Genomic DNA, 12,184 nt, shown 5'->3' with positions numbered 1-12,184 from the left:
AGAGAGAGAGAGAGAGAGAGAGCGAGAGCGAGAGAGAGAGAGAGAATGCCTGTCCTCTCCTATTGATAGTAAAAGTAGCTCAGTAAAACCCTGTTGAACTAAAGCTTGTCTTTGTTATCCGATCTGTTCCAGCTCTGGCTCTAGAATTAAGAGAAAGAAAAAATTGAAATCGCATCATATGACCCCTTTAAAATCAACCTTAAAATCTTCAAGTGTGTGGCCAGCCTATGGAAAAGGGTATAGGCCTATATAAATATACATTATAAGTGTAGGCCTATATAAATATAGCCTACATTAAAAGTTCAGGATTGCTAATAATTTGTTTATTTATTTATTTGAAAGAGAGAAAATACTATTATTCCGCAAGGATGCATTAAATTGATCAAAAGTGAAAGTAAAGATATTTTTAATGTAACAAAAATTGCTTTATCAAATAAATGCTGTTCTTTTGATCTTTGTACTCAAGAGAATCCAAAAAAAAAATGTACATGTACCATTGTTTCCACAAAAAATCCAATTCCAGCTTTTTTTTGAACATTTAATTATGAAATTAAAGCAGAAAATCTAAATATTAGAATGATTTCTGAAGGATTGTGTGGCATTGAAGACTGGAGTAATAGCTGCTGAAAATTCAGATTTGCAAATCACACAAATATTTCACAATATTACTGTTTTTACTGTATTTTTAACCAAATAATTGCAGCTGTGGTGGGCATAAAAATGAAAATATTACTGACCCAAACTTTTGAATGGTACTGAAGAAAGGTAATTGCATGTCTAATGAAGTTTACAAAAGAGGTTCAGGTTATATCTATTTTTAAAAGGTCATTATAAATTAATACATTAATAATGAGTCCTAAACACAAAATTGCTTTACAAGTTCTAAGAGTTCTAAAATTAGGAGATAGTAATTTTTAAAGAGCCGCTCTATTTTTCTACAATTTTGTTTGTAAATATGGCCACAGATGTCACAGAAACCATGTGGTGGGCTCTTTTAAGGCAACCACCCAGCTATCTTGCAGGTGCAGGTAACAGCCCTGTGCAAATCAATGAGGAAATGGCTTTTGTAGGTCATAACAGATTTCAAAAGCACACTATTGTTGAGAGAGGTCACGCTTATTCCAGATTAGTACCAGCTATTGTCTAAACACAGTTCTGGCATAGAAGGCTTCAGAATGTACTTTCAGGTAACACAAACACAAGAAACCCCACACATTCAGGAAATTCTACACATTTTGATATCACACATTTTTGTGGAAGTTCCTCACATAGTACCAGAGCACAGACGTATGCTACTTGTACACTGCTACATATGCTATACATTATTGTCATTTTATATTTCATGACAAGCCATTTATGTCTTAAGTCGAAGAGCTTCAAGGCAAAAAATGAACATTGATATCAGTAGTAGTCATTTCAAATAAATCCCTAGCCTGTGTGATTTTTAAATGTGATATGAATGAAAACGCAACATTTTCTGTATCCAGACCTAACAAGCCCATTAAGCAATTCAGTATCTGTCTTGATATACTGCTGAGATGAGTGCTAAAGTATATTCAGCCTCTGAATAATCTAAAGATGCATTCAGCATCGTAGCATCACCAGATCGGCACAGTACTTAGAAACAAGTGATTTTTTTTTTTTTAACTATATAGAAAAAAATCACAACAACCCATTACAATCCACTTAAGATGCATGTAAGAAACTCTATAAATAAATACAAAACAATAACAGGCCATACTCTTTATATTGTAAATGGTCCCAAATGGTGGAAAGTCAACATACAAATCTGTAATAAAAAGCTCAAAAAAGTGCAAATAGCATTTACAAATCTGATTCTTGCATTGAAAACGATTCAATGACATCAAACACCAACTTAGCAAGACTGGTTTCGCACTTTGACTCAATTTCTGTTCAGTATTTATCGGTGAGGTGCTCATCAGACACGCATCGAAATCAAGTCCAAAACTACAGCATGAGCAATTTAGAGAAGGAAACATGAAAAAAAAAAACAATTTCAGGATATTCCAGGGGACAAACGTAAACAGTCTAAGGAAAATACATCACCTCTGTAACAACTTATTGTTGTTAACCTCTAAAACACAGAGGGGAAGTCTACAGCACAGACGCATGCAAACCCCACCAGCACAGGAATTCAATGCCTGAAAACACTGAAAAAGAGAAAACATAGCAAAACTCTTATCGTCTGCTTCATATCATCAAGCATATGACTGGCTCATGGGTCAAGCAAAAAAAAAAATCAAAGCATCAGCACAAATTTAATTCAGCGTCATGAATTTCTATTTGTGTTCTGCTTAAAGATCAGTAGAATATTGACAGTGCTAACTCATTCCCTTTGGTTTAGTTTCGAAATAACTTCAAAACTTAAAGCATAACACTTCATCTGAAGCATAATTAATATTGGAAATCAAATCTTTGAACAACATGGCGGAAAACTGCTGGTCTAAACTGGCAACGGTTGTATAAACAGTAGCAAAGAGTCACTCAATACTATTTGTTTCTTGATAAAAGCATCTTGCCAGTAGCATTTCTTAAAATCTATCCAGATGTGATGTAAACATCTACTATTGAAAACAGTTGCTTCATGCTAGTCTATTTAATGTCACATGTGGTTGCCGCAAGCCCGCCCGTCGCCGCTCACTCAAGCCAGCCTCCGCTCACTCTAGCCGCTGGCCGCTGCTCACTCTAGGCCTCCTCTCACTCTAGCCCGCCGTGTGTGATGCTGTGTTTCGTTGTGAAAGCGAAACTACTTTGTTTGGCCTTCCAAGAGAGGACACGACTAGAAATCAGTGGTTAGGTTGTATTTACAACACTTTTCCAGATACTGGATGCAACAAATGCCTCGTTTATAATTGGTTTTAATGTTTTTTTTGTCTCGTCGTTCCTGCCGGGACACGGCATCACAGTATGGTAAGGGGCGTAACATTTCCGTCACACGTTTGAGGTATTCTGCCAATCACAACGCACTGGATAGCTGGCCAATCAGAGCACACCTCTCTTTTCAGACCGATGAGCTTTGTAAAAATCGATGCGTTTCAGAAAGGCGGGGCATAGAGGAGAAACAATAATGTACAGTATGTGTAAAATAATGTGTTTTTTGAACCTTAAACCGCATAAACACATTTCATTACACCAAATACACCAAATAATGTTCTTTTTGGCAACATCATATGACCCCTTTAAAAGTGCTGTAAACTGACCTCTGTCTGCTGCTACATCTGGAGTCAATGATCACCAGTGCAAACTAGGCTACATACGGTAGATGGCACAATACTAACTAAGAGAAACTGAAGTATCTAAGCTGAAGTGTGAACAACTCTGGGCTACATATGGTTCAATAAGCAGGTCTATGATTATCTTATTATTGAGTTAATGCTCTTGACTGACATGCCATTTGAGAACATCAAAAACATGACCGAGAAGAAAAGGCTTGTGTGTAAAGTTGGCCTCAGCCAGTTTGTGTGAATTCTATCAATGTAGACTCCAGTGTACCACCCTATTCAGCCTGGATTGATTCAGCTTTATTGAATGTGCTGTCTAATATTGCTTATGAACAGGATGCTACAGTAGTCACTGTACCAAAAGAAAAAACAAGGAAAGAATGACACATCTGATTGGCTCAATGGAAAAAAAAAAAAAAAAACAATTCTACAAATTCTTAAAAAAAAACCCCCACAAAAATCCAAACATGCCAAAGCTAACTTTTTGGCACTCAGTATAGTTTTAAAAGGATACAAATAAAAATGAAGTCGTCATTTAGAGTTTTTTCTCCTGAAGAATGTTTTCATACAATAAAAGTCAATGGGGTCCAAAAACACTGGACACTGGACCCCACTGACGAAAACATTCTTCAAAAGAAATAAAGTCATATAGGTTTGGAATGACATGAGGATGATGACAATGACAATACTTTCATTTTTAGGTGAACTATCCCTTCATGGCCAAACCATTAAACTACTGGTGTGCCAATGGACTTTATTTCATGGACTTCTTATTAAGTAATGCAAATGAAAAAGATATACCACGATATACATACCATCTGTTCAAAAGCTGGTGTTGTCGTGTTGCTGGTGAGCAAGGTCATGTCTAATTCTCAAGATGTATTTGTTGACTTTTCTAGTGTAGAACCCATAGAATACACTGTAACTTTCAACCTACCACAGACTTAACTGCATCAACCCTGACAAAGGTCTACATCTGCAAAACGTCTACCAACCCTGACACATAGCGAAACAACCGACAGACTCTTAGTGCCAGTGTGGGAAAAAAGGACTGGTTTACAAAAAGGAAGAACAAAACTGCTGATTCACATGAGTTCATCATCAAGTCCAGACATGCAACTGTGCAGTAATTTGGACGTTTCTTGGCATTATAGGAGGGTGTGTCTTTATAACTTTACTTCAAGTCTTCTATTTTACTAAATTTGCTGGCATGGAAAGTGCAAATGACAAGATAGAATCGATTGCTTATGCGTTTCACTGCTTTTCCGAGTAGCAGCAACCAGATTCTTTTGATGGCTAGAATAAAGGTTTAAACGTGACAATGTCAAACCACTGTACTGCATAAATAGGCGTCCCTGTCAACAAGGATTTAGGCATTACGCCAACAACTAGTATAGCTCAGAAGTCAACACAAGCCAAGTGGTTATTTGACCGAAGTCAGTCTTGTACGATGCAACCATTCAAGTTGTGAGTCATAGGCACCAACACCTTAACCACAGGGGCAAAAGCACTTGTCCAGGCACACAACGTTTCGGCCAAGCAGCACAAATGTAAGAGCATGTGAACAGGAACCATCCTTAACTGAAAAGAAGGACTCACAGAGCTCCAGAGCTCACAGAGAGTTGGGAGAAGGTCAGAAGTTTCGTGTGGTGTTGAAGGAGTTGGAGAGGAAGGGGGCGCTGGGGGCGGTATAAGGTGGAGGCGGAGGGCTGGTGGTGCTGAGGTCGGGGTAGGGCTGCAGGCCCATCTGTTTGTTGTCCTGGAGCTTCCGCACCACCACGCGGCAGAAGTCCTCGCTATGCCGCTCGCAAGTGTCCAGAAGCTTCCGCACTTTGGCGGTACGTGTGGGTTGGTTCACGACCAGTTCATAGTCTTCGCACATCAGCAGCTCACGGGACAACAGAGCATCTAAACTCTGATTGAGACACGCCTCCGTCATCTGTCGCACGACATCCTCCCTTCGGGCAGCAATCCAGCGAGCCGCCGGACCTTGAGTGTCCAATGCTGTGACAAAATCTGCAAGGAAAGTCAAGAGCACATTAAGGAGAGCCTGAATCGAGGATGTCAAAGTTGACAGCAACTTTGAAAAAGATCTTACAGATGCTTTGGTCCTGTTCAAGGTATCACTAACAGGTTACCTTGTGGATGTCGATGTGGCTGCAGCGTGAGGGGTTGTATGACAGGAGCCAGGTCACTTTCACTCTGTGACGCATGCGGTTTGAAAGGTATGTTGAGGTCGGACACGGGCTGCGCCGTCTGGTATTCAGGGCTGAGGTTGTTCCGAGAGCAGTGGTCCACAAGAGGCTTTGGAGGATCAAGTGGAAGGGACATTAATGATGCCTGAGCACCTGACACACCTGATAATGTAGAACAGAACCAATAAACGAACCAGTTCAAAGAATCCAAAGACCAGATGGAAATAAGAATAATAGATTAGGTGCATGTGATTACATTACCCCAACATTTTGTCATCATTTACTCATTAGGGTAAAGATCCTAAAGACAACCCTGGGTTATCATCGATCTAAACCCTGCTTTTAACCCCAGAGTAAAGGAACGTGAAAACCTAGTTTGTTATGAAACACTGCTCCGGAGTTTGCTCCCACATATCAGCACCAAACTTGTACGGTGTGAAACAATTCTGTGTTACAACATTACAGCTAGATACTAAGCAACAGACACCCAACCCATATTCACATGCTTTGGACAGTCACAGAAACATTTGTTTCAGCGCCTGAGGGGAAAAAAAAGTCAAATGGTGATGAAAAACACGCCAATTGGAGTGAAGAAGAGGCCGGTTTATTCTTACCTTTACAGTCCAAAAAGTCTTTTCAGGATAAACTTGATAGCACAGTCAGTAATATATGATACGAGGATGTGCAATGCTAGATCATTGATGTAAACAGGTTGTGTGTGTTCGTTCATCTAGTCAAGGAACTTACGGTTACACTTTATTTTAAGGTGTCCTTGTTACAGTGTAATAATACATTTAAGTACTGAGTAATATTAATTAACTACATGTACTTGCTATATGGTTAGGTTTGGCTTAGGGTTACTTGCATGTAATTATGCATAATTCATTGTTATTATAATAGTAAGTACATGTAACATGTGTAACAAGGACACCTTAAAATAAAGTGTTACCGAACTTACAGTGTGAAACATGAGCTTATGAATACAAATAAATAATTGTTATCCCGGGCTAAAGAATGAGTAGTGTGAAACAAAATAACCAAGGATTCTGGTTACCCAGGGTTAACTATTTCAAGCGTGAAAAGCCCTACTATGAATTTTCTCATTCAGCAATTCCAGCAAATTTGTTTTCATGGAAGAAAAAGTCAAGTTGTGAACAATACGACGGTGAGTAAATGATGGTAGAATTTCATTTTTGGGTGATCTATCGCTTTTAGAAGAAATAAGTCCTGCCTTGAGAGGGATTTGATATGGTAAGGCAGCCAGGATGGGATATTTCTGCTTCCTGGGAAGAGCTGGATGTGGAACTGTTGTCCTGTAACATGAACAAGAAAATTCAGACACTTGCCAGACCATTCTCATCTCTGATTAAATACTGAATCATCAACAACCCAGGACTTATATTTAAAAAGAACATAGTAACTTACTGGCCAAGGGATGTTTTGCTCCTTCACAATCTTTTCTTCGATTAGTTTCCCATTTGTTTGAGTTGATGAGTAGCAGCTTGATGGCCTCATATACTGAGGGAAAGAAGGCACAAGAAATCACAATACTTTCGATTGTTTTTTTACCTCAAAGTGAGAAAACGCCATCAAACTAAGTCCAGTAACTAAATCTAGACAAAAATGGGAATTAAAACAATAGTTCATCCATGCATAGTTAGTCTAAACCCTTAAAGGTTCACCTTTGTTCGTTTCACTTCCAACACTGCTTCCAAGAAATCAATCTCATCAAATCTTCTCAGCATGGGCTCCAGTTCAATAAGACAATCTGTACAGTACAGACAAAGCAGCTATTAAGCTTCAAAATAATTCAATAAACATATATATTCAAAATGTATGTATGGTATGGTCATCAGTCATTTTTACACATTCATCATGCCCTCTTGCTCAATCTGTCATCAGAATAAACAGGGTTCATTTAGTTGCTCATATCGCAAAACACTACTGTCAAAACATTGCTGAAACGAGTTAGCATTTTAGGACTTCCAGTTGAATTGTCCTGAAGGTTTTTTGAATGGGTTTTTGGATAAAATGCCAGAAATAAGGTATGTGGTTAACACAAGCTCAAGGTATGCTCAGGTTTTATTTACAGTATAAAGTACATCAGCAATCAGTGATTTTTTAAGCATTTACTTGTCTTGAAAAAGGTGTTTGCTAACAAGTAGCTAAATGGAACTCCAGCGGTTGTCTGGTACATTAAACGTCACCACACCGAACAGGTAAACTCATCTACACACTATCCAAACTTTGCAAAAACTTCAAACTCAAACTTTCAGGAAATAATTTTTTAAATAAAGACTAAAAGAGTTGTTAGAAGTTGAATGGTTATGACGTTGTGACTGTGGTCATGTAATTTATTCATAGCCACCCATTGGGTTTTTGTCAAGGGATCCAGGGTGATGCTAACTTCCGATTTGGCCTACAAAAAACAATCACTGCAGAACTCTATTGTGAACCATATTAGAGCTGACATGATGTGTACCCCAAATCAATATTTGAAGTGGACTTGAGTACTGTTTAAACATTTTTTGGGACTACTTTCTTATCAAAAATATTCACAGAACTCAGGTCTGTGCCAAAAGATCTTACTCAACGTTGCCTGCTGCTTACTAGGAAGAAAAATTGTCTATTGTTAATGGGACATGTTGAAAAAACAAAAAAACCAAATGGCCAAATCTAGATTTTGGACTTTCACAATGTTTGATTTAATTACTGATTTATTTAACCTTATCTGGTTAAATGACAATTCTGGATGAATGACACATGAAGATGACCCCACTGCTCTCTCTGTCTATTCACAGTCATTTCCTCATTCCCCTGATCTGTTGCAGGCTTTGCAAAACAGAAATCATCATAGGGAAACTCAACATTTTTACTTGTCTGTAACACCAAATTTTATGAGATGACAAAATTGCCAGTAAAGACCAATGACAGAATTGTGGTTAGACAATTAAAATATTTAACAATCCACAAGAACAGGTCACCATATTGGATTGTGACAGCATGAAGTAAACACGTTCAGAGGGATTGTGAAAAGCAGGGGAAAGGTCAAAGGTGGGGCACAGGCTGACACTCACTGAGAAAGGAGGGCCGTTCATCTGGGTTAGCGGTCCAGCCGCAGGTCATGAGGTTAATGAGGGTCTCTCGACTGGGAATTTCTGCTGGCAGACTGTCCAGGCCCGTGTCGGGTCGAGATCCTCGGAGAACACTGAACATGATCTGCATGGGATTGGTGGCCTCTGCTCACAGAGACAACAAGAGGACAGTGTCAAGAGAATGGAGGAATGGTGCCTGGATAGACAGATGGCTGCAGTTTATGAAATGGAGGAGGAAGTGACCATGAGAGGAAATCATGACTTTTTTTGCATCAAAAACATGACACAGCAAAATGTGCTTAGTATAGAGTAGGGCTGCACAATGAATCTGACTTCACTGGTTGCCGTGTTACTTTGGTTTCAAATAGTAGTATAGTTCAATATTTTGAATGAGCTTTTATTTTTATATTTTAGTTTTCATTTTAATTTTAGTTTTTTTGTGTGCAAATTATTACATAATTTTTATTATTTTTTTTACATTTCAGTTTTACCTTAGTTATTTTAGTATATCAAGTTAAACTAAATGAAAACGAGAAACTTTGCTGGTAACACTTTAGTTTAGGGACCAATTCTCACTTTTAACTAGTTGCTTGGCATACTAGCATTTTGGCTGTTTATTAGTACTTATAAAGCACATATTAATGCCTTATTCTGCATGATCACATTCTAGAACCCTTAAAGGGGTCATATACTGCAATATAATTAGGGTAAGATCCCTAAAGTTGCAAAGACTAAAGTCTCAAACAGAGATATTCTATATAAAAGTTAAGAGTCATCCACGTCCTCCTAAAACGCCTAAATTTCATATGAAAACGGCGGCAGACTTCGATCGGCTCCTCCCCATTTCAGCGCGTTCTTTTTCAATCTGCAGGCCGCGGCGGGGCAGAGCGAGAAACAGAGGACAAGGTGTGTGTTTATCGATGAGGTATTCGGCTAATCACAACGCACTGGATAGCTGGCCAATCAGCGTACACCTTGCTTTTCAGAACGATGAGCTTTGTAAAAATCGACGCGTTTCAGAGAGGAGCAACAATAATGTACAGTTTGTGGAAAATAATGTGTTTTTTGAACCTTAAACCGCATAAACACATTGCATTACACCAAATATACAAAATAATGTTCTTTTTAGCAACGTCATATGACCCCTTTAATTCACCCCATACCTAAACTTAACAACTACCTTACTATTAATAAGCAGTAAATTAAGAGTTTATTGAGGCGAAAGTTTTGGTTAATAGTTAGTTAATAGTGAGAACTGGCCCCCAAACTAAAGTGTGACCACCTTGCATTGGCAACTAGCTGAAATAAAATCAGATTGTGTTTTTTTTTTTCTTCAGTCAACATTTATTTTATTTGAAGTAACAATTTTTTTATGGTTTAAGTTAGCTTTAATAAGCCTGTTGTTTGCGCTGTATGTTTTGTACTGAATAGAATAAGCAGGGAAAACTTTCAGAGTATTTTAGTACAGTATTCCATCCATGTCAAAGAAGGTCTTTATAACTTCATGAAAACTTGGTTTTGGTATTGTACTGGCATTTCAAACTGTAACCAATCACAGACATGCATTATTTCAATGGTGAATAAGAGGAGATTAAATTAGTTTATAGGCCTATATCAGTACTGACAAGTACTAGACTGACAGATTGTAAGCAGTCTGACTGACACATTCATTATTAGAGCAACTGTTTCGTGAATATTTTTATGAATCGTCTAAGAATGGCATAATAAGAAAAAGGTCTAACAACAGTCTAATAAAACCATATGTAGATGCATACTGCTGTTTATTGTGCCCTTTTCTTAATTAAAGTTAACTGGGCTGGGTATTGCAGCCTTATGTGTTCCAGTTCTTATTTGCTTGTTGCTTCCCCTTATACTGATATTAGTGTTCATGATCAATAATATTCCCATTGCTACATTCAGAGGTCGACATTAAAGTTCTGTACCAAACACAGTGATGCACAAATGTTTAAATAAATGAAATATGAAATATATGTTTGTTGGTTTTGTTTTGTTTTTTGTCTTGAGTGCACAAAGAGAACAAACTACTCTTAAATCAACTCAAATGATTCAGCCTTAAAATAACAATGTCACTTAAAAAAACTAAAAAATAATTAGCATTAATAATAAATCTAGAATGAGCCTACGTCTCTTGGCTGAAGTTTTTGCATGTTTTAATAAAATGCTTTGAATAAAATCTTTTCATGTTACTGTTGATAAAAATGTCATTCAGTCAGGTTGTAAACATATTTTCAGTCTGCTTTATTAAGAAACACTCAGAAAGAGTGTGAGTGAGCGGTTAACCCAGGAACTTCTAAGACCAATTCAGACCAATTCAGTCCGATTCGTCAACGGTTTTGAAAATCAGATCACTGGAGTCATTGAAAGGATCCTGGCCCGTATTCTTAAAGCTTCAAAGAATCCTCTCAGACGGCTTCTAATTTATCTTAAACATTTCTAACTAGGAACTAATCTGAGAACAACTCTGAACAAGGAAAAGACAAAAACCTTCATCTTAGTGAGGAGGCGGGGTTTGACCCTGTTGCTAGGTATGACGCATTCTTTTGAAGACTGATTGGTTGTGATTATAATCAATCACACACGATTCCGTTGACTTTATGAATGCAATGGCCAATCAGAGGCGTTCAGATGAGTCATCGCTGTACAAGAGATTATAATTATAGTATAAGATTTATTCGACAGTGTAGATAGCTTTACTGATTATAACGGGAGTGTTTTTTTATAGTTCATAAACTCGCGCTAGACTGAAGTCAGTGATGATGTTCTTTGCTCGTTTTCTGTAGCTGCTGTTTGAATAACTGAGGAAATGTAAGCATTGTAATTAGTAACTTACAATGTTTCTATTCAATTGTTATTATATTAAATACAAATTCAGTCATATTAAAAATATTTTATTTATTTCGTTAATAGATTATTACACTAAAATTAGGCTGCTATTAGCCTTACCCTGGAGTTGGTTCACTCTCCGGCTATGAAACTAAGTAAATAATTAAATTAGCATGATAATATCGTTTATTGGCGATCTCACAGGCTGACGATAGGACGATATGACAATGGAGCATATCGCCCAATACTACTCCTCCCTACTCCTAACAATTTTGAACCTTAAAGGGATAGTTCACCCAAAAATGAAAATTCTGTCATTAATTACTCACCCTCATTTCGTTCTAAACCCGTAAGACCTTCGTTCATCTTCGGAACACAAATTAAGATATTCTTGATGGAATCTGAGCGCTCTCAGACCCTGCATAGACAGCAACACAACTGTAATGTTCCCAGACAGAAACGTAGTTAAGGACATCGGTAAAACAGTCCATGTGACATCTGGCTCAACTTCAGTTTTGCGAAGCTGCGAGAATACTTTTTGAGCGCAAAGAAAACAAAAATAATCATTTATTCAACAATTCTTCTCCCCCGAGTTACGTCTTCCACCATTTTAGAGAGTATCACAATGCATACGCACGCTTTCTCCCAAGCATAAACAACGCTGATTACGCAGATTACGTTCATGCGCGCTCTTTCTCCCCCGAACGTAAACAACGCTGATTACGTTGATTACGTTCTTGGGTACTCTCCAAAATGGCGGAAGACATAATTCGGGGGAGAAGAATTGTTAAATAAATTATGTTATTTT

The 12,184-nt window shown here is 37.8% G+C and overlaps 1 protein-coding gene across 2 annotated transcripts in view; it reads right to left on the bottom strand.

Annotated features, from left to right (window-relative positions):
• LOC107701343 (receptor-interacting serine/threonine-protein kinase 2-like) overlaps positions 1 to 12,184 on the bottom strand; it is a 21,681-nt gene that overhangs the window by 4,177 nt on the left and 5,320 nt on the right. Inside the window, exons 6-11 of one of the 2 annotated variants that reach the window (XM_016503334.1) lie at positions 8,515 to 8,676; positions 7,120 to 7,205; positions 6,863 to 6,955; positions 6,669 to 6,750; positions 5,381 to 5,599; positions 4,842 to 5,258 (exon numbers count right to left, since the gene is read on the bottom strand). In XM_016503334.1, coding sequence (XP_016358820.1) covers positions 4,876 to 5,258; positions 5,381 to 5,599; positions 6,669 to 6,750; positions 6,863 to 6,955; positions 7,120 to 7,205; positions 8,515 to 8,676 — 1,025 coding nt within the window. In that variant the 3' untranslated portion in view covers positions 4,842 to 4,875. Of the gene's footprint in view, positions 1 to 3,936; positions 5,259 to 5,380; positions 5,600 to 6,668; positions 6,751 to 6,862; positions 6,956 to 7,119; positions 7,206 to 8,514; positions 8,677 to 12,184 lie in introns of those variants that run through there. The other variant, XM_016503333.1, reaches the window with a different exon arrangement.

This window comes from Sinocyclocheilus anshuiensis, unplaced genomic scaffold (genome assembly GCF_001515605.1).
Source record: "Sinocyclocheilus anshuiensis isolate Anshui unplaced genomic scaffold, SAMN03320099.WGS_v1.1 scaffold1726, whole genome shotgun sequence".
NCBI lineage: Eukaryota > Metazoa > Chordata > Actinopteri > Cypriniformes > Cyprinidae > Sinocyclocheilus > Sinocyclocheilus anshuiensis.
The sequence above is the reverse complement of the archived record's forward strand: the minus strand, read 5'-3'. Positions and strand labels throughout refer to the sequence as shown.